The 21,579-nt window shown below is 39.4% G+C and overlaps 1 protein-coding gene and 1 long non-coding RNA gene across 13 annotated transcripts in view; one reads left to right on the forward strand and one right to left on the reverse strand.

Annotated features, from left to right (window-relative positions):
* The window catches only part of PDE1C (phosphodiesterase 1C), a 491,380-nt gene that overhangs the window by 367,649 nt on the left and 102,152 nt on the right, over positions 1-21,579 (forward strand). For 7 of the 12 annotated variants that reach the window (XM_072783564.1, XM_072783562.1, XM_072783563.1 and 4 more), the window contains one exon: positions 21,086-21,199. In XM_072783564.1, the coding sequence (XP_072639665.1) occupies positions 21,086-21,199 (114 nt within the window). Of the gene's footprint in view, positions 1-19,190; positions 19,389-20,354; positions 20,902-21,085; positions 21,200-21,579 lie in introns of those variants that run through there. The other 5 variants (XM_072783571.1, XM_072783567.1, XM_072783570.1 and 2 more) reach the window with 3 other exon arrangements.
* On the reverse strand, positions 332-5,064 carry LOC140609458 (uncharacterized). Its single transcript, XR_012011285.1, has 4 exons — positions 4,773-5,064; positions 3,970-4,235; positions 2,848-3,007; positions 332-600 (listed from the first exon to the last, which is right to left on the reverse strand). It is a non-coding gene; the product is annotated as an uncharacterized lncRNA (long non-coding RNA).

A 21,579-nucleotide genomic window follows, 5' to 3' on the forward strand; every position in this document is an offset into this window, starting at 1 on the left:
GCCCCCCTTTCTTTCTTGACTTTATTCTTTCAACCTCTTTTTCGTCTCTTGGTCCCAATACCTTTCTCACATAATACATAAAATCTGTAATTTTTAAAAATACTTCTGTTAATAACTGGGCATTTAGGGATCTTCTGAGACTTGCAATATTGGTTGCCACTTTTTGATGCTTTTTATCTACAGTCAGGACTGATTGGTATAAATGGGACATCCATGCTCTTGGTAAAGACTGGAACCACGAGCAGTGCTATGCTAAGGGCACTCTGGCAAGAGGCTAGACTGCATAAATGATGGAAAGCTTTTGAGTTGCTAGGCAGAGAAGCCCGGAGGATCGAACATGACTTCTTTACTGTTTTATATTAGAAACATAAATAACTTCCTTCAGTTAAAATCTAATTGGGCTGAAGGGGAGCCATTCCAGTCAAAGATGATAATCTTATATCAAGTTCTTTATTTTCTCCCTTTCTAAAATTTCCATTGAAAATCCAAGGAATAAAAAAATGAGATAAAACATATATCTATGCAAATGTACTTCCATTGCCTTTCAAACAGTCTTACCAGGTATTTGTGAAAATCTGGAGAAGTAGGCAATCTCGTGTTCTGCTGGTGAATAAGAAGATTGTTATACATTTTTTATGGAGAGTTTAGTGATAAGCGTAAAAAAGTTTCGAAATATTCTTTTCCTTTAATACTGATATTGGACTTTTACATTTTATCCTAATAAAAAGAAGTGCATAAAAATACAGCCATAATAATTTCATTTAAATATATTTCATATTAGCAAAAATTAAAAACAACCTGAATGTCCTTCATTAATAGAGTGGTTGTACAAATTAAGGTATATATTTAGTGACAAACTGTGTTATTGTTAAAATTATGTTGAAGAAAAACATTTGTAATGTGGGAAGAGATTTATATCATATTACGTATAAAAGCATTCTATCAAATAATTTGTGTAGAGAAGATAAAAAAAATCATCACTTAAAAAATCTATGGATATATGATAAAATATTAATTATTATCTCTAAGATAGAACAATTTTTTAAAGATTTTTATTTATTTATTCATGAGAGACACAGATTGAGAGAGAGAGAGGCAGAGACACAGGCAGAGGGAGAAGCAGGCTCCATGCAGGGAGCCCAACGTGGGACTCGATCCCGGGACTCACTGGAGTCCTGTCACACCCTGGGTTGAAGGCGGCACTAAACCACTGAGCCACTCGGGCTGCCCTAGGTAGAACAATTTGATGTGACTTTTATTTTCTCTTCATTTCTAATGGGTATTTTATAAGTTTTTTGCAATGACCAGTTTTACTCTTTTTGAAATGCAAATAAAGCAAAGGTTTGTGTGAAATATAAGGAAGTCTAGTGGGGTACTATATAGGGAATGCCAATGACAAGCGTGTTTATCATCTTTGAAATACTTATTTCATTTGGAGTCTTCTCTGTTATTTTTTTAAAGAACATAAACTAAGGAAAACTTTGTTTTTATCTCACATTTGTACACGTGTTATCGCAAACACATAGTAAAACAAAACAAACCGTGAGTTATTTGGAAGAATGTTAGGAAAAATTTAAATAAAACCCAAGGAAAATTACTAGTTTGTGTTGAAAATGTTCTCTGGTGGGTAAACAACTTATCATTGGTTTTCTGACTACTGGAAAAGAAAGAAGTAAAAATATTAATGCAGGTCAGGTTATTCGAGGTTTTGAAGAAATTCTTCTAACACAAAGCATGTGAATGAGGGAGAATAGACAGGTTGTGGTGATTCTGTGTTTAATTCAGGGACAATTTTCTAAATGTGGAATAGTATAGTCCACTTGAGAATTGGCAGTCATAACGATACGCCCCTTTGTCCTTATAAATTATGGTAGCTGGTCATCAGGGAGTGGCCAGGGAGAAAAAGAAAAAATACTAGAGAAAAGTCAGAAGGGACAAAGGGAAATAATTTTTTCAATTATTCTTCTATCATTGCTGAGGTCATCAAACTACATCAAAATATCTGAGTAACTGGGATCCCTGGGTGGCGCAGCAGTTTAGCGCCTGCCTTTGGCCCAGGGCGCGATCCTGGAGACCCGGGATCGAATCCCACGTCGGGCTCCCGGTGCATGGAGCCTGCTTCTCCCTCTGCCTATGTCTCTGCCTCTCTCTCTCTCTCTCTCTCTCTCTGTGTGTGACTATCATAAATAAATAAAAATTAAAAAAAATATCTGAGTAACTTATGAAAACTTTGGTTAATCATGTGATAATATTGGGGCACCTGGATGGCTCAGTGGTTCAGCCTCTGCCTTTGGCTCAGGTCGTGATCCCAGGGTTCTTGGATTGAGCCCCACTTCGGGCTCCCCATGGGGAGCCTATGTCTCCCTCTGCCTATGTTTCTGCCTACATCTCTGCCTCTCTCTTTGTGTATCTCATGAATAAATAAATAAATAATCTTAAAAAAAATCATGCGATAATATAAACTAGAAAAGAGTAGATGACATGTTCTTAAAATAGAAACTGGTTTCAGGGACAGTCACATGTTGTGGTTCATGTTTCCACGAATGCATAATCTTGCATGATTTTTGCATCTTTATCTTTTTTTTCTCTCGATATATAATAGAAAATTTAAGTGCATAAAAAGGAGGGAAACTGTCTTGTCTTATAATTGTTATTTCATCCCCAGTTTGCTGGATCCCTTGTCTGCAAAAAATGTAACCAGCTCATCTAACGAGGCAGAGCAGGGTGACTGCAGAGTAGTGATCCCCAAATCCCATACAATAGAACCTTCCTGCTCTGAGGGATTTAAAAGAAAAGCACAAACCTTTGTCAAATTTAGTGGGAACATACTTTACACAATAGCCTTACCTCAGAGAGTCACATGGGTGTTGCATCCAGGGAAAAAGATTTGAGAAGATAGAGATGAAACAAAGTCTTCCTAACATTTTTTAAGCAGGATTTTCACAACATTTCCATCCTGAAGGCTTCTTGTGAGCAATGCCTGTTAACATCCTGTGGGCCAAGTGTTCTATGGAATGCAGTTTAGAAAGCACTGGTCAAGATGATTCAGACCTCACAGCCTTTCACAAGGCTGTTTAATTATTCACATTGTTTGTCTGAAAGTGTTACTACCACCCTGCAAGGTCAGAATTATCAGCATGATTTTGTCATTTCATACTTCGGTCTAAAATCTGGCCTGGGTTTCTGTATTTTTAAAAGCTCCCAGGAAATTAGAATTCAGGGTAGGCTTTGGGGATCATTGCACTAGAATCAATTTAGGATAATCTCAATACGATGATCAATCTTACTCTTCCTATAATAGTACTATTGCTATCATTTCTTCAAAACTCTTTTGTCCCTGCATATCTCATTATCACTGCCTGTTGACTAACTGTCATGAAGGCAAAAACCCACAAAAATGTGAAGGCAAGCACTCTGGACAACATGTTTAGTAAGGTCCAGTTAGCTGCTCTCATTCTTAGACTACAGTGATAGGAAAAAATCCTTACCAAGTGGATCACAAGAGCTGGTAAGTTGTCTCTAAGAAAAAGAAGACTTTCTGGTAGTTGGGTGATCCATCTTCTCCAGCCTTCCCCACTTTTGTCCATTCTGTGTGCAGGTCCAGCTTCCCCCAACCCTCCCTGGGGTCTAGGAGCAGACATCTCCCACCTCCCTGCAGAAGCCTCAGTACAGCAGTGGTGCCCAGATATCCGCTCACCTGGCATCTGGACATCTCAGCTCATCTTGGCACCCAAACAGCCTTTTGGAGGGAATCCCTAATAGATATTTAACATCTTTCTGCCTTTGCATTCATCTCTGTGAAATGGCCCCATAGCTTTGCCCCAGGGATAGATAGATTTGTAACCTGTTTGAAATTACCAACAGAGAGTCACTTTCCAAAGTAGGGATGGTCCTGTCCCACATCTGCCCTTTACTCCTGAGACTCAGATAGGACAGAAAAATGAAAATAACAAGAACTGCCATACTTACTCATGCCCTGTCATTTTGAAGTCCCTTCTCCTCTTACAGATGACATTTTGGAGTAGAAGAAATTTTCAAAAAAAATTTCCTAACTTTTTCTTTCCCATTTCTTTATCTCTTTGAGACCGTGTCCACGGCCACCCATAGGACGTCATCTTAAGTGGGCAGTACTGTCCTTGCTGGCCTCCCCCTTCCTCTCAGTTTATGTTTATTATTCTTCTGCCTTCTCTGGAAGGGTAGCAGGGCTACTGGTTGGCAGATGTGCTGTTTATGCCCTAGGGAGACATAAACAGTATACTGGACTCAGAGTTACTATCTTTCCAAGTGGGACCAAAGGTATTGTATTCCCAAATCTGAGGGGAAGAAATTCAGGAAGTCACTTGGAAATTATCTCACATTCCTCCCCTTCCTCCTTCTCTTCCCCTGACCTCTTCTTGTAATATCTATTTTAACGTGCTCTTTTCGCCTAAGCAGGAGATAGAGGGTCCAGTGAACTTTTGATTTTCCCATAATGCCTAAAACACTCTATTTTAGGACTTAATGTGTTTTATAGAATTTATCTCTTCATGCCTGCTGTCCCTACCAGACTGTACCCTCAAGATGCATGGGCCCAGCACAGTTGCAGGTATATATAAGGACACGTGAAATACTTGTTAAATTGATCTGTTGAATCTCGCTTGCATGTCTACACCTGTGGAACCTTGTCCTACCTCTACCAGGAGTAATTTCCCTCTTCCATGTGCCCCAAGAATATTTGGTTATAGCTCTGTCACGGGATTTGCCAAAGAAGATTATGGTGGTTTTGCATTTACCTCCCATGCCAGGTGTGAGAGCCTTGGGACCTGGCATGCACTGCATCTGTCCGTTTCTTTCTTTCTCTTTTAAATATTTTATTTATCCATTCATGAGAGAGAGAGAAAAAAGAGAGAGAGAGAGAGAGAGAGAGAGGCAGAGACAAAGGCAGAGGGAGGAGCAGGCTCCATGCAGGGAACCTGATGCAGGACTTGATCCCAGGACTCCAGGATCACGCCCTGGGCTGAAGGTGGTGCTAAACCACTCTGAGCCACCCAGGGATACTGCATCAGTCTGTTTTCTTTTCTTTTCTTTTTTCTTTTCTTTCTTTTCTTCCTCTCCTCTCCTCTCCTCTCCTCTCCTCTCCTCTCCTCTCCTCTCCTCTCCTCTCCTCTCTTCATTCTCTTCTCTTCTCTTCTCTTCTCTTCTCTTCTCTTCTCTTCTCTTCTCTTCTCTTCTCTTCTCTTCTCTTCTCTTCTCTCTCTTCTCCTCTCCTCTCCTCTCCTCTCCTCTCCTCTCCTCTCCTCTCCTCTCCTCTCCTCTCCTCTCCTCTCCTTTTCTTTTCTTTTCTTTTCTTTTCTTTCTTTTCTTTATCTGTCTGTTTCTCATGTGCCCTGCCTGCCTCTGAGGAGCTGCTCAGCGCTGTGAGTGTGGAAGGGCAATCATTTATTCCCAGCATACTCAAGATGTGCAGGGAACCTGTGGCTTCTTTGCTTCCTATGTATGATCTGATCTTCTTCATAAGCTCTCTATTCTACTGGGTCTGGGTCTGTAATGGGTGTGTGTGTGTGTGTGCCTGTGTGTGTGTGTGTGAGAGAGAGAGAGAGAAAGAATTTGGTAAAGGTGGAAAGAGAGGAACTATAATATAAGTTATGAAACTCCACCCAATCTAATAATTTAAATGGTCCTTTTAGGTAACTCATGTTTAAAAATATTTTAATCAGATAACTGTATTTCTCTCCCTATTGCTCTCCCAAGACAGCATGGGGCCTTATGTTGTTGCATTGTTCTCTGGCACCTCTCATTTCTCTTGTCCACTTGGTCACTGCAAGTCTTAGTGACATCTTTAGCTAACATCTGTATTTCTCCCCACCATTTTAGCCCTACTCCACTCCTGTGGCACTGTTGTCCTGTTGAGGTCTGGCTGTAACGCCCACTTGGTTCCTGTGGCCCTCAACCATGATAGCACTCTTGGTACTCCCACCAGCCAGCTCTATCAGCTGTCCCATGGCCTTATGCAGGGCACTGGGGATCTCTCACACCTTCCTCCTTCCCACCCAAGAGCCAGGGGAGACTTGAGTGATCTGAACTGTGGGCTCCCTCTGTCTAACTATCATACAGTAGCTGCTTGTATTGTGATGTCACTGTGCTGGGTTGGTGTGAGAATGGCCTGGGAGTCACTTCAGGAGTAATGCCTTGCTGAGCCCACCAAAGTCTAGAGTACTCAGCTCTCGGTGTTCCCTTGACCCATCCAACAACCTCCCGCTGCAAGATTTTGGACTAGCACACTACCCATGTCCTAGACTCTTCTTTCCACCACCTCCTGGGGACTTGTGGTGGGAATGGCTGTTGGCAGCAGTTGGTGGGGGTGGGGAGGGGAGATGAAAACACAACATAGTCTTTTTTGTTATATACCAATGAATTTGGGTGGAAGAATTTCCTGCATGAGGGCGAACTAGGGTTTTAGGTGAGGGAAGTATAAAGCAGAAGGTCAGTTGGGCCACAGGTTTTAGCTTTTCAGTTCCAATTTGATGGCATCTTTGTGGAGGGAAATGCGAGAATGCAAGGGCTTGGAGAAAAAAGGCAGAAGGTCCATAGCAATTGAGAGTAGATAGCCCGGGACCCAAGGACACATGGAAGTGACAGGTCACTGAGCCATATGTGTGACTATCAATTTTGAAGGCCCGTCCCCAACTGTAGTAGAGATGCTCCTGTTGTTCGTTGTTCACACTAGCACTGGATGGACCAAGCTCAGCCACTTCTCAGGTTCTGCAGGGAGACCTGTAATCAGGTCTGGCTGGCCTGTCGTCCTGTGGACAGAGCAGGTGTCCCCTCTGCTGCTCTATCCATGTCAGGGAGATTAATGAGCCCCAGTTGTGCAGGTTTGCAGACCGTTGGGAGAAAGGACAACTCCTCTCCAGAAACCCTCGATAGTGTAGTTGTGACTGCACCACTGCTTCTCAAGACTTGACAGATCTCATGTACTCTTCCAAAGTCAGGATCGAGGGTTGAACATTTTGTGATTCCCTTGTGTCTCTGTTTCCTTTGACAGAGAATCATTGAACGGAACTCTTTCCTCCTCTTTCTAGTCTCAGGCCCTAGTCTGAAGCTCAACAAAGAAAGTTCTTCTTCTTCTTTTTTTTTTTTGAAAGTTCTTCTTTACACATTCAATAATAAAACATGTAACAATGTCACAGAACTTCAAATGCCATTAAAAAAAATCTTACTGAGTATGTACAGAGTTTTAGAAGGTTTTCAGAATGTGAAACAAGAGAGTCCTGGTGCCATCGAGGCTCACACTGCTCATGAGGGGAGGAATCCAAAGCACTGGACAGTATTTTTAAACGGTAAAAATTACCATCATGAATGCTGAGGAATATTCTATCTGGAGTAAGCAGAGTGCTTTATCCATATTGACCCATCACTACTTGCTATGATTACTGCTAATTCCTTTGTAAATCAACTCTCCTTATAAATTCTTACAGAAAACAGCTAACAGGAGATGACCTGTGTTCCTAAATAATTTGGGGAGTTTTGTCCTGTATTAGCATTTACTTTGCTTAGCTACCTGACCTATAGCAAGCTTGTGTTTCTAACCACAGAGAAGGTGGGGGCACACTTCTAATAGAAGAAAAAGTATAACAACAAATCTCAGGCCTTGAGTACAAAGCCGGGGAGGTAATGCTGGTGAGGGAGATTATAACACCTGAGTAAAAAGTCTCCTCAACTCTTTTTTCTATTAATATATAGTAAAAGAATGAGAAACTTGTGGCTTTTGACACATTCAGGGATTAGAATGTGCTAGAGCAGACCGACAATGAATGATAATGCACTACAGGTCCAGATGCCTACCTGCCCCCTCCCACCCCAAAGCCATTACAGAATGATTTATGGTTGGCAGGAAATTGAATGGTAATTATGTGGAAAACAAACTTCAAATGTTAATAACATGCAAATTGGTTTCCTGTTTGATTGGAAATGACTGTACAATACAACACAATCACCATGACAGGTTCTTTCACACCCCTGCCTACTTACCTTCACTCCATCAGCCTCATGCCTAACTCTGAATTTCCTTCTTCACAGACCTTCCTGGTCAGCCTGCCTTAGTGAAATTACCCTTAAAATGAAACAGACTTCTGAAGATGAGCTGGAAAGGTGGAGCACAAATGCTAGGAGGGAAGGTGCCTCACACCTTAGAGCTCCGCAGGGATCCTGGCCAGGAAAGGTGGAATCTGGACCCTTCAGGAAAGTCGCTGGGGTTCTTCTTCCTCGTCTTATTAGTGTGCCAACCATCCGCTAGTATCTCCGTTTCTTCAGCTGATCCTGAGAATCTTCCAGCAAGAAATAGCTTTGAGTCTTTCCCTGGTTCTTACCATGCTCTGAACATCACTTGTTGTAAGCCCTTGTTGGATCTTCTCCAAGGCCATCAGACAGTTAACAGCTCACCTGTAAACATTACTCTCTTCCTCTGCTGAAACCAAGCAGAAGGATCTAGGAGGTAGATACTGAACAGGCCACTTGAACAGAGAGACCCCAGTAAGACCAGCCAAGGCTAAGGAAAATGTAAATCTAGTCTATTATTATCAATATTCCATTGAGCTGGAGGGCTGTGTCCCTTTTTCTAAATTAAACTTTCTCTTTTGAGATAGATTCAGATTATTATGAGAAATAATGTGGAGAGATTCCCATGTACTGTTTAGCAGTTCCCCCATGGGAAAATCTTGTAAAACTGCAGTACAACCAGGATATTGACATGAGCACAATCTGCTTGTTTTCCTCAGATCCCCCAGTTTTATTGTACTTGTGTGTGTGCATGTGTGTGCACATCTGTTTAGTTCTATACAACACACATGGGTCTGTGTATCTTTATTACACTCAGGATCCAGAATAGTATCATCATTACAGGCTCTCTTTTATGCTCCCATCTTTGTCCAGCTCTCTTCCCCCTTCCACTCCTGGCAACCACTAATCTGTCCTTCATTTCACAATCCTGTGAAATAATAAACATAAACTGAGAAATCAAGAACGTGATACAGATGGAATCCTATAGTATGTAACCTTTGGGATTGCCTTTTCTCACTCAGGATAATTTCCTTGAGAGCGATCTCACTTTTATCAGAAAGTTTGGGATGTTATCTCATAATCAGCATGATTATGTTTCTCAGTTTAGTAGGATTATAACTTTAGTAAGCCACTTTAATATACAGTATCCCATGTGATCCTCTCAACAAAGTAGAAAGATAAGAGTTAAAAGGAAAAAACACTGTTTTCTAGCTGTGGCTGAGGTTGACTGGCTCTCCAGCCACCCAGCTCCCTCACCCTGCAGGGCACACAGCCAGACTACATCTTCCAGCTTCTCTCTTGGAAAGGTGTGGCCATGCGACTGGATTCTGAACAATGGAAAGTGACCAGTGGTGATGAGTTCCAATTCCAGCCTGGTTCATAAAACCCTCTCACAAGTGTCCTTCCACATTCTTTTTCCTTCTGTGGCCATCTTGGAGCCTGTGGTGAACCTAGTGGAGCCACAAGATGTGGCAAACAACCCTGATTGAACTCTCTCAAATCTCTTGACCTTTAGTGTTCTGAGTCACCAGAGTTATGGGGGTGGCCACTGTGGATTCGGAGGCAGTGGAAGGGAGGGGTCAGTTGCAGACTATAACACTTTCTGGCCTATCATTTCCTCCCCGGGGCCTTTGGGGCTGTCTCCTGTCCCAGCCCAAGGAGACACACTGCTCTTTCCTCATGCAAAGCACCCCTGAGTCACTTTGGGAATGAGTCATGGTTTTCTTTGAATTTTGGTTTTTTAATTTCTTTTGTGCATGTTTGTTTTTTGTTGTTGTTTATTTTTTAAAGATTTTATTTATTTATTTGTGAGAGACACACAGAGAGAGGCAGAGACATAGGCAGAGGGAGAAATTGGCTCCCTGTGGGGAGCCCGATGCAGGACTCGATTTGGGACCCCCGGGATCACACGGGAGCTGAAGGCAGACACTCAAAACTGAGCCACCCAGGCGTCCCTTTTTTTTTATTTCTACAATTCTTCTGGAATTAATCTTAAGGAAGGGAGCTGTGCTAACTCATTAGCATCTTGTTAGCCATTCTTTGTAGGTTTTTATCCATGAATTAATTTTATTTATTTCTGTTGTTAGAAGAAAAGAAAACCAAAAGTGGGAGGAAAAGGTAATCTTGGATTATCTTATTAAAATATACTATGTTTCTAGTATGGTAGAGTTTCTGTGATTTTGCTGGGTGAGTGAGTTTTAGCTTCTTTGGATAATCATTCCAACACAATGAAATTCAAACTGAATAAGGAATTGAATTTAAGGAAGGGAAACGAGGAGGCCATGGGGCTCAGTTGACTCTTAAGATGTAGAGAAACTTGGCTATGCATGGTTTCAACCTGCCTAAATCTTCCTGCAGACTTTCCTCTTATTTCTGCTCATCTTCCTTTTCTCATTACCACCATTCAAAGATGTTTTTAGTCTTTCTCATTTCTTTGGTCTATCGAAACAGATGTTTTTGAAGTGGCATGTTTATCCGCAGAGAGAAGTGATGGTGATTCTTTGCACATGAATAGCTGCAAATGAAAAATGGCTTCTGGAACTTACCTTTTGGGAGCTTGGCGGGATTTCACCTCCTTCCCCCTGCACAGTACCCAGCATGGCCTGTGGTGAATTCTGAATGATGCCTCTGGTGAATTCTGAATGATGCTCTGGGTTTTCTTTTTCATTCATTGTATTCCTTTTTCCTGAAGAAAACTGGCCAATAAAGTGTATTCTTACATCAGCATCCTTTCCTCATAAGCTCTGTTTAGGGAGGCGGTGTTTCCCTTCAGGAATAAAGATTTTCCTAGCATAATTGTGCATCTTGCACTTTTTTTTTTTTTTGCATTATCTCCTTTTAACAGAATGTGCGAGTTGAGTGACAGTAAAAACAAGTGAAGGACAAACTGGTTTTTAAGAACTATTTCTCTGTAAGACCGTGAATGACTAGAGGGGGCCCCTTTCTAAATCACTGCGTTATTTTACTACTACAAGAACTCCACAGGAACACAGTCAAAATTGTCAACTCAAAATGAATTGAAACTTGACCCGTGGGTCATAATAACTCCTGGAATACCATAAAGACGTAAGGCTTCTCTTGGGCTGACCAGCGCTTTCTGTCTAGTGTTGATAGTTGGTGAGCTGGCATGCTTTGTGGATTTACTTTATAGAACAGACCGTAGAAGAAGACCGAATGTGCAGGTATGTCTCATGATGGAGCTTCAGGAAAACAATGAATGCAGATATTCATCAGAACACCCACAGCAACTAAGAGAGTCTGTAGTGATACCTTTGAGTGGGCATCTAAAGATTGGGCCCATGCCGATGGACGAGAACAATCACAGGTAGAATATGATAATTCAAAAGCAATTTATATTTAGCTGTTTTAATTATTCTTGTGGCAGATTCCCTTGCCTACTTATGTTGTGCTTGTATTAATATAAAAGGACAGGTGTACATCCTTACACACACCAGCTGGATGTTGAGAGGAGAAGGCTGGGATGGCGAGGTGGTTGAGGAACACAGGCCCGGAATTCAATGCTTTATAATAAGTCTTGGTATTTGGGAGTATAAGTTCTTCAGCTTTGTTCTTTTTTATTCAAAACCATATTGGGTATATTTGGTTGCATTTCCAAATGAATTTTAGAATCAGCCTGTCAGTTTCCACCAAATGACCTGTGGAGAATTTGTTTGGGAGTACATGAAGTCTATAAGTGAATTTAGGCAGAATTCATGTTTCTTAAATACTGCATTTTAAATTTATGAAAATGGATTATTCTTGAATTTATTTAGGCCATTTAGATATCTCTTAATAATACCTTACACTTTTTCTATACAGAGTTCTTTTTTGTGTTTTATAAGGTTTATTTCTGGATACTTTTTATTTTGATGCTTTTATAGGTAGTACTGTTTTCTAATGATTTATTGCTATTTATCCAGTGACCTTGCTAACTTCACCTTTGAATTGTATTACTTTATTTGCAAATTATTTTAGATATCCTGTGTATGATTTCATCTGTAGTAACAGTTTTATTTTTTCCTTTCCAGTCTGTATACCTTTGATTTCTTCTCATTTCCTTCTTGAGCTAGTGAGAACTTCCCATATAGGCTTGAAGGGAAGTAGTGGTAATACATGTCCCCATATTAGGTAGCTCAACAGGAAAGCTTACTGTATTTCAGTATTATGTATGATGATGTTTGCTGCAGCATTTTTATTTTAAAGACCCGGTATCAGATTTAGGAAATTCACTTTTGCTTTACAGAGATATTTGTCATGAATAGGTATTTCCTCAAACACTTTTTTCTAAATCTATTATGAAGACTGCATGATTTTTCTCTTTCATTCCTGTTAAAATGATGAACAATACTTATTCAGTGATTTAAAATATTAAGCAACCTTGCATTCTTGCAAAGTGTGCTTAGTGTTTGCTTTCCATTTTATTTATCTCTGGATTGAATTTGCTAAAATTTTGTTTAGGATTTTTGCATCTATGTTTGTGAGAGACTGGTTTGTAATTCTTTTCTTATAATGTTCTCGTCTGGTCTTGGAAGCAAGGATGTGAGTTGGAAAATGTTTCCTCTTTTGCTTTTCTCTGGAAGATTGTGTTATTTCCTCTTTGAATGGTTTAGATGAATTCACTGATAAAGTGATTTAGCACTGCAGTTTTCCTGGTGGTGAAATATTACACTATGGATTTAATTTCTCCAATAGATACAGAAATATTTATAGTGTATCTTTTTTATGTCAGTTTTGATAAGTTTTCATTCAATTTTAAAGTTTCATCTAAACTTTTAATGTACCTATCTGCACAAAAGTATTTATGATATTTTTTAGTGCTTTTTAAAATGTCTGTAGGATCTGTAGTAATATTCTGTCTTTTATTCTTGATCTTAGGTTATTTATGCCTTTTTTTTTGTCTTGATCAGCCTTGACTAATCCATCCACTTCATTAAGCTTTTCAATTATTTAAATTATTGAATATTCAATAAAGTTTTATCCAACTTAGCTTTTGGCTTCATTATTTTTAGTTATTATCTTGGCTTAATTGATTTTCTTAAGTATAAGTTTGTTTTCTATTTAATGAAGTTTTATTTACTATGTGTATTTTTTGATATAGTTTACTTTTTTGGGTTAACTATTCTAATTTCTTGAGATGTATAATGAAATCACTTGTTTTCAGATTTTCTCCTTTTCTGATATTTAGTTGTCTATATATTTCCCTCTTAGCACTGCTTTACCTGCATGCCATATGTTTTGAGGTATCATATTTTCGTTAACATTTAGAATTATTTTCTCATTTAACCTTTGACCCATGGTTATTTAGAGGTATATTCCTAAACTTTCACACACTTAGAATATTTTAAATCACTTTTTTGTTATTGATTTCAAGATCAGTTCCACTGTTGTTAAAGAGCATTATCTGATTTCAGTTATTTGAAATTTGTTGAGATTTTTGCTATGACCTGACATATGGTTAGTTTTGATAACTGTTACATTTGTACTTGAAGAGAATGTTGTAATGTGCAACCGAGTGTAATGTTCAATACATGTTCAATTAGGTCAATTTTGTTAATGATGTTATTTAAAGCCTTTTATAAGCTTATTGTCTTTTTACTAGTTAATAACTTATATAGTGAGGTATATAACATACAGATATGCATCTAGTCACCTGGGTATTTTTTTTGTTTTGTTTTTGTTGTTGTTGTTGTTAAGTGAAAGAGTGATTAGAACCCGATAATCTATTTAAATATATTTGGTCATCTCCCTAAGCATGTGTAATTGGGACCCATAAAAGCAAAATTCTCTTTTATTTATCAGATAAACAAAAGGTAAAAGTTACATAACAAGGCTATTCTTGCCAGTCATCATTTTATTCATGTTCTTGCTTTCGGTTTGGAGATCACTAAATTAGTAAACCACATGCCTAAGAACTTATTAAAACCAACAATCCATACTACTACCAAACTCATGCAACACCCTAACATGTGCTGTCACATGAGAGATTATATTCATACTGCACTGTTCAGGCTAAAAGACAAGCCTAATTACAACAAAAATGGATAGAATTTTCCTACTTAGTAAGTTAGTAAGTACCTGCAGTCCTCTACTCTGCTGCTAGATTGATCTTTTAAAATGCAGATCTTCTCATACTACTCCTCCACCTCATTTAAAAATTCCCCAGGGGATCCTCATTATCTCTAGGAGAAAATTAAATTTTTTCAGCTTGACACGATAAGCCCACCAGAGTCTGGTTTCTTTCTGCCTTCTAAAGTTTTGTCTCTTCACATAGCCCTAAGCTCCAGCTACCAGTGGAATTCCCTGAATGGATCACAGTCTTCCGGCTGCTTCCTCAGTCCAAAGTTTGCCATTTTTTTAGTCCCAACTAGCTTGCCTGGCTGATGCCTCTCTGGCCTCCAGTGGCTCTGATATCACCTCCTCAGGGGAGGACCTTGTGTTTTGTACATTCCTCTATCCTCTTCTTTCTTAACACCCTTGTCCCCTCTGCCATCATGCTTGCTGTGCCTCATGGTAGGTGCCGATTAGTTGTCCATCTTCCCTAATTAAGAGAAAGCACTGCATTTTCTCTCTTTGGATTATTAGAGCCTGTCACAGTGCCTGCACACAGCAAGCACCCAGTAAATGTTGAATGAGTGTTTTAAGTGCAACCATCTTAAGTATAAAAACAAACAAATCACCAGAAAAATACTCAGATGGCATTGCTAGATGACATGAAGTATAAGCCTGAAGGTCACTTAGAGTATCCCATATGGAGGAATTGTTTTAGTTTACTTTCTATGGCATTTAGGTAAGTGGCGGGGGATGGGAGTGACATGGAGGAAACAGGTGTGTGAAAAGTACACAGAAATGCCTTTGCCTTACAAATACACGGATGTGATGAACTGAAATGTTGAGTTTTTTATTCAAAAGAGTTTGTAGGACTCATGATTCACTGGGACATGTACGGGAAGTGTTTTAAAAGATCCAGTTCCCTTTTACATTTTGTTCAAACTAAACAAAGCCTGTCAGAAATAACAGCCATGGTTGGCCATACTGGCATTTTAGGAGCTGCTCATCCATCCTCAGAGGGAATAACCTTGAGCAGAAAGGACAGATATAAGAAAACATGTTTCCTGGCTTTTTATTGCAGTTTATTTTTGCTCAGGAGGCTTTTATGATGATTTCATTGTAGTAGTGTCTAAAGCTCAACAAAATTGTATGCTTCCAAGGCATGGTAGTAGAGGGTTTCTGGGACCTCACTTGGGTGGAGAATAGTGCCTTGTCCATTGTAGGACAATTTTCTGGGTTATGAAGTTGAGTCAAAAGTTACTTCCTGGGGTACCTGGGGTATCAGGTAGCTCAGTAAGTTATGTGTCCAACTCTTGATTTCATCTTAGGTCTCAATCTCAGGATTGTGAGTTCAAGCCCGGCATTGGGCTCCATGCTGGATGTGGAGCCTACTTAAAGAAAAAGTCAACCTCAGTGATCCTAGAAATTGTCTTTGTGGGGGAAAAAAAAAGACCTTCTCTTTTCTACTCCAATAGCCTTTCAAATTCCAAAATATGGTGTTGGGCCTTTCCTTACTTAGTTCCTGTCTTCTGACGCTTTTATGCATTTCAAATAATGGCATGGTCTCAAGCTAACTCAGCATCCAGCACTTGCTCTGGGCTTGAGGGACAGAAAACTGAGGTAACACGGCATTTCATCATATGCCTTGTAGCTGGGAACCTGTAGAAAACAGAGTTTCTGTGGAGAAATGGAGGACTCACGTAAAGCTGCCGTGGCTTATCCACAATGAAATTATACACTATCATAACAGAAAGACGTGTTGCCAAATTTTGAAAGCATGAGCTATTCCTTAAATGGTGTTGCACTTCTATATTGGAACTATTATCTGGCAGCCACGGTGGCAGAAATAGATGAAGTGCTGGAAACTATGAGCATTCACTCAGAAGGGAAACTTTATTATTGTTATTGTAGTTATTTCCCTCCCTCAACTTCCTTCCTCCTTTCCTACCTCCTTCCCTTCCTTTAGATTCCTGAACGAAAAATCCTTATGAATAGTATTAAATAGCTAGTTATACGGAATGAAGCTCACCAGGGGATCTGTCCTTGGGGACATGGGCTTTTAGGTGAAATGAATTCATGTGGAAAAATATCCACACAGATTTCACGAGGAGGCCAGAGGAAACATCTGAGCCTTCCTGCCTTAGCTAGTCTTCTCCAAGGTTAGCAAAAATACTTTATAACATGACTATGAGATACTCTATAACATGGCTATTTTCAGACCACCCTTCTTAAGATGGATTCAGATCTAGGGAACACCTTTACTATGATAGAAAATAGGGAAGGATGCCTCCTTATTCCCAGAAACTTCCGGAGATTTTTTAATTTTTGAAACTAACTGGTGGAGTGGTGAAAGAGCTCATTTGAAACTCTTCCATTCATGAAGCAGCTGTTTCACCGAGGTAAGTGGTAGGTAGGGAAGGACAGGGCATCACATTCCAGAAAGGATAAAGAAGAGGGTGGACTGAGAGGCCAATGGAGGAACACCCACTTGAACGCTATCTTAATGCTCAGCAATACTTGAAAATAAGGACATCTGGAATTTTCCAGGGCTTGTGTGGCAGTTCCATAAAGCATAAAGCCGGCAGTTATGTGGACAGGGACAGCTCTTGCTTATATCTGATGGGTTATAGGAGCTGGGTGTCTCAAAAATTGGTTATCATTTATTAATTTTTTTTAAAGTTCCTATAGTCTTTCTGTTGTCATGTATTGTTTCTTTTTAATTTCTTTTCCTGTCTCAGTGTATTTGCTTTTTATTACAATATGATTTCAGCTTTCACTTTGTTTCACAAATCCATGTTTTCTTGAATTTTATTGAACACAAAGTAGATGTTCCCTAAAATTTACTTCTGTTGCCACTAGTAAATTTTTTCTTTTTTTTTTTTTAAAGATGTGTTTATTTATTTATTCATGAGAGACACAGAGAGAGAGGCAGAGACATTGGCAGAGGGAGAAGCAGGCTCCTCAGGGGGAACCCAATGCAGCTCGGTTCCAGGACCCCAGATCATGCCCTGAGCCAAAGGTAGACGCTCAAACACTGAGCCACCCGGGTGCCCCAGGAGATTTAATTTTCAAAAATGATTCTTTCACTGCATTTTGAGTGCTATATTCTCTGCTCTTGTTAATGCTGAATCTTTTTGTTGACATGTATATTTTTTTCTGTTTAGTTGTTCTATGAATAAAGCAAGGCGAATGAATCTCAGCTGGGTGTTCTCCATAAATGCACTGGGTGTGTTCCAGGTTTCCTTTATGTCTACCAGGGTGTTGATAGAATCTTTTGCTCATCTCATAAGCTAGAGAAACGGGAGCAGACATGAATTTTTAGTGCTTCTCATGCATCGTAAAGGTCCTTTATTCTGTCTTATTTCTTCTCTGGGTTTGTTGAAGCCGCTAGGTTATGGGTTTGCTTCTGTTTACAACTTTATGTCAGGGCAGACCTTTACACCAGATACATAAATGTGACTGTGGCCAGTGTCTGTCTGGCACCACTGGTGACTACGTGAGGATGGAGCCCCACACTCTTGACTTTCTGCTGTTTGTGGCACCGAGCCTGGGACTTTCCAGGGGGAGATGATTTTCAGTGCTCTGATCTGAACTGTTGAGTGGGATTCAGGGTAATGCTTTTGCTGGGTGCCTCACTTCTGCTTTGGCCTAGGGCCCTGGCTGCTGGGTCCCAAGATGATAGGAAGCTCTTCCAGACTTTTTTTTTTTAAGACTTGACTTTGATGGCTTTTTATTTATTTTATTTATTTATTCATGATAAACGCAGACAGAGAGAGAGAGGCAGAGGGAGAAGCAGGCTCCACGCAGGGAGCTCGACGTGGGACTCGATCCCGGGACTCCAGGATCACACTGAAGCAGGCACTGAACTGCTGAGCCGCCCAGGGATCCCCCAGCTCTTCCAAACTTGATTGCCCTGATATCAGGCTTTCCCAGGAGTGGGAATCGTTAATAATTGTGGATTCAAAGTCATTCTCTATATGATGTTCTTGATAATTTCAGTTGTTTTTGACTAATTATAATTGGTTTTTATTTCATAAATGTAGGAAGCCCTTGTACTAGGAACAGGAACTTCTCTTAGGAAAAGAAGTGTCAGTCATTTTCATATTTACTTGACCTTGCATAATTAGCATTATATTTCATCTGCCAGTTTTTAAAAATCTTTGGAATTCCTTGTCAATTTTTTAAAGACTGGCTTAGTTAAATCTAGGTCATCAATCCACAATCCGTCTAATGGGAGACCCAGGAATCTACTCCCATCCTTGAAAGATCACTATCCCAGTGTTTTTTGTTTTTTGTTTCCGTTTTTTGGAAAATCATGATTGGAAAATCATATTAATGATGACTCATATTAATGATGAAATTTTGAACTTGTCCACACTTGAGAATATATTTGTTGGCAATTCTACTTAATTTGGGTATGGGCATAGATATCTTCAATTACATCACATTATTCTCAAAAAATGGTATTACTGGCTTTCTGGTATTTGCCATGATAGAATTCTATGACCAGCTTACATTTATGTTACCTGTAAGTCATATATATTATTTTCTAAGATTTTCAAGTTCTTTTCACTGTTCTTTGAAATAAAAAATTTCAACAGTATACGTTGGATATTTTAATGTTTTTTTTCATCCCTGATTTTATCTGATCCCTTTTCATCTGGTTTTTCTTCCGTCTAAGAAAACTTATTTGATTGAAGCTGCTTTTGTTTATTTCTTGTGGGAGCCCTATTACACGTAGACCGGATCATCTGGTTCTTATTTCTGTTAGTCTTATATTTTACCTAATCATTTTTTACTTTTTGTCATTTTCCTTTCAGTAAGGTTTTGAGAACTGACATAGGTCCTATTAGAGATTCATGTCAGTTCCTTGGTAGAATTTTCAAGCCCCAAATGAAGGGAGAAAAATTTTTAAAAATTCCTTAATTTACCCTCATTTTACTTTGTCAGTTGAGAGTCCAGACAGCTTGGGGGTAGTTGGGCCCCTGGAGGTGAGAGTCAAAATTAGAGGCAAACTTAGCCAGGAATGTGTTTTGCTAGAGCTTCCAGTCCTTATTTGGAATAGCTCTCAGGGCTCATAGCTACAATCTCCCCATTCTTTGGCAGACTGGCTGTCCACTCCGTGTGAGTGACTGGAAAGCCCTTCCATGCCAACTCCCTGTCCTGCTGCCCCTGAAGCCCAGAACACTTCCTAGTGCTGCTAATGGGAGCCACAGGGCTGATCCTCTCTTCCAGGGCCACAGAGGCCTCTGCTGCTTTCCTTTGTCTATATCCCTGTCACATGTTGGAGATTCACAAGTCAGGTAGTGACCACCCTCAATCTAATTTCTTCTATATTTTACATCGTTCAGATTCCAATCTTTGTTGCTGATTATTTTCATGTAGATCTGAAGGGAGTTAGTTTACACCTTGCCAAGAAGTCAGCCATTCTCTCTTATGATGGCAAATTTCGAGGATATTTTGAAGTCTGGAAAGTTGAAATAGCGTTGGGAGATGAGACTTGATACTAATCTTAAATATATTGCTAGAATCCTTCCCATCTGGTTGCCTATGATGATCAAGGTCATTGAATCACAATCATGACAATAATGGTAACAATTGCTTTTACAAAAACAACCAGGAAATGGGCAGATGTTGATCAAGGAGTATAGACTTAATAGTTTTAACATGAATAAATTCTGGGGATCTAATGTGTTTTTGTGATTATAGCATGGTGATTAGAGTTAGCAAGTATTAGTTTCAAGTATTGTATACTTGAAAATTGCTAAAAGTGAGTCTTGAATGTTCTTGACACGAGAAAAGTTATAATTGTATGAGATGATGGATATGTTAACTAACCTTATTGTGGTAATCATTTTGCAATATATACATGTATTAAATCACCATGTGGTATACCTTATACTTACACAATGTGAAATGTTAAATATATTAAATAAAGCTAGAAAAAATGACATGGTTGATGTGAATATATTAATATCAATTTGATTTAATCTTTATAACAACTCAGAAAATTTCATCATGGGATTTCCATTTCTTAGCTGACACTCAGAGAAATTAAATAACTTGCCTGGTAATGTGTAGCTAATATGTTGTGATGTGGGGCTCAAACCCAAGGTTGTCCTCAAAGTTTCTGTTTTTTTAATTGTTGATTGTCAAACAGCCTGAAGAGTTGTCCAACCTCCACATCTGTGATATTTACAGTGTTTTCCGTTACTGAATTTTGATCATCTGTTGTCATTTCATTGGTCTCATATATACTAACTCCTTTTCTGTGGGGATAATGTTGATCTAAATAAGAGCATATTTTATCATTTTTCTTATACTGTCTGGAACACTTGATTAGTAGAGGGGAAGATCTTGTCTTCAGTACGTTGGTTTATCAACCAGCCTTTCTCTCTCTCTTTTTTCCCCCCTTAAAGCTGGGGCATTTATCTGCCCCTAGTGGAATTCCTCCTGTTGAGTAAAATAGTTTATCTTCATGTATTCCTTATGTAACCCTCTACGGGTATTTTGGTGCTCTAAATCTCTTCACTGTCTTGGTACACCCATTGACCATGAGGTTGCTATGCAGGCTGGGTGCTGGTGAACATAGTATAATCTTTAACACAGCAGAATATCAAGTGGTATTTGGTGATGTTGGTGCTGCTCTTGTTTTACTACATCCAGTTAGAACCAAAAAATTGAAATTAGAGAAGCAGGAAAATCATTGCTAATTTAGGGAACACCTAGAAAGACAAAAAGGCAGCTGGAAAGTCAGAGGTGGTCAGTGCCTGATGGATGAGAACATTTTTGTTCTTGCTTCACAATGGCAAAAATGTATGTATTTATTTTATAACTTTTCCTTTGAGAAATACTGGTCAGCTACATGATTAGATTTGTATTTTCCTTTCAGGTAAATTGGAATAAATAAAAATATTATATGGCTATAAAATGTGTCTCTAACTGTAAAATTATTCTGTTTCCTCTATTCTAATTTAGTTGTGTCTTTTTTTCCTCCTAGGTTAAGGTCTCTGGTCAAACAATTAGAGAGAGGCGAGGCTTCGGTTGTAGATCTTAAGAAGAATTTGGAATATGCAGCCACAGTGCTTGAATCTGTGTACATTGACGAAACCAGGTAAGCCAAAAATGAGAAGTTCGTGCACTGAAGGTGAGTTTTCTGTTATGCGGCTTTTCTGAAATGTCCTCTTTGGCCTGTAATGGGATAGCACTCAAATGACTGGTGATGGAGCTTTCATTTGCACAAACAAGTCAGGTAGATTTGGACCTCTCATAGCCTCTCTACCCCCTCATCCGAGAAAGGAGCTAAATGAACTTATTTCACATGGCCATCATGATAATGAAGTGCAACAATATAAGCAGAGAGAAAGTGATTTTTAAAAATATGATAAGGTTTCTTATCAAGTGTAGCGTTCCACTGTAGTAATTGCACAATTAGCCTCAGCCTAAAAATTATGTTCATGTGTTAATGCACATTGTCTGTAAGTGGAGGCTCCT

The sequence above is a fragment of the Canis lupus genome, chromosome 18, assembly GCF_048164855.1.
Source record: "Canis lupus baileyi chromosome 18, mCanLup2.hap1, whole genome shotgun sequence".
In the NCBI taxonomy this organism is placed as follows: domain Eukaryota; kingdom Metazoa; phylum Chordata; class Mammalia; order Carnivora; family Canidae; genus Canis; species Canis lupus.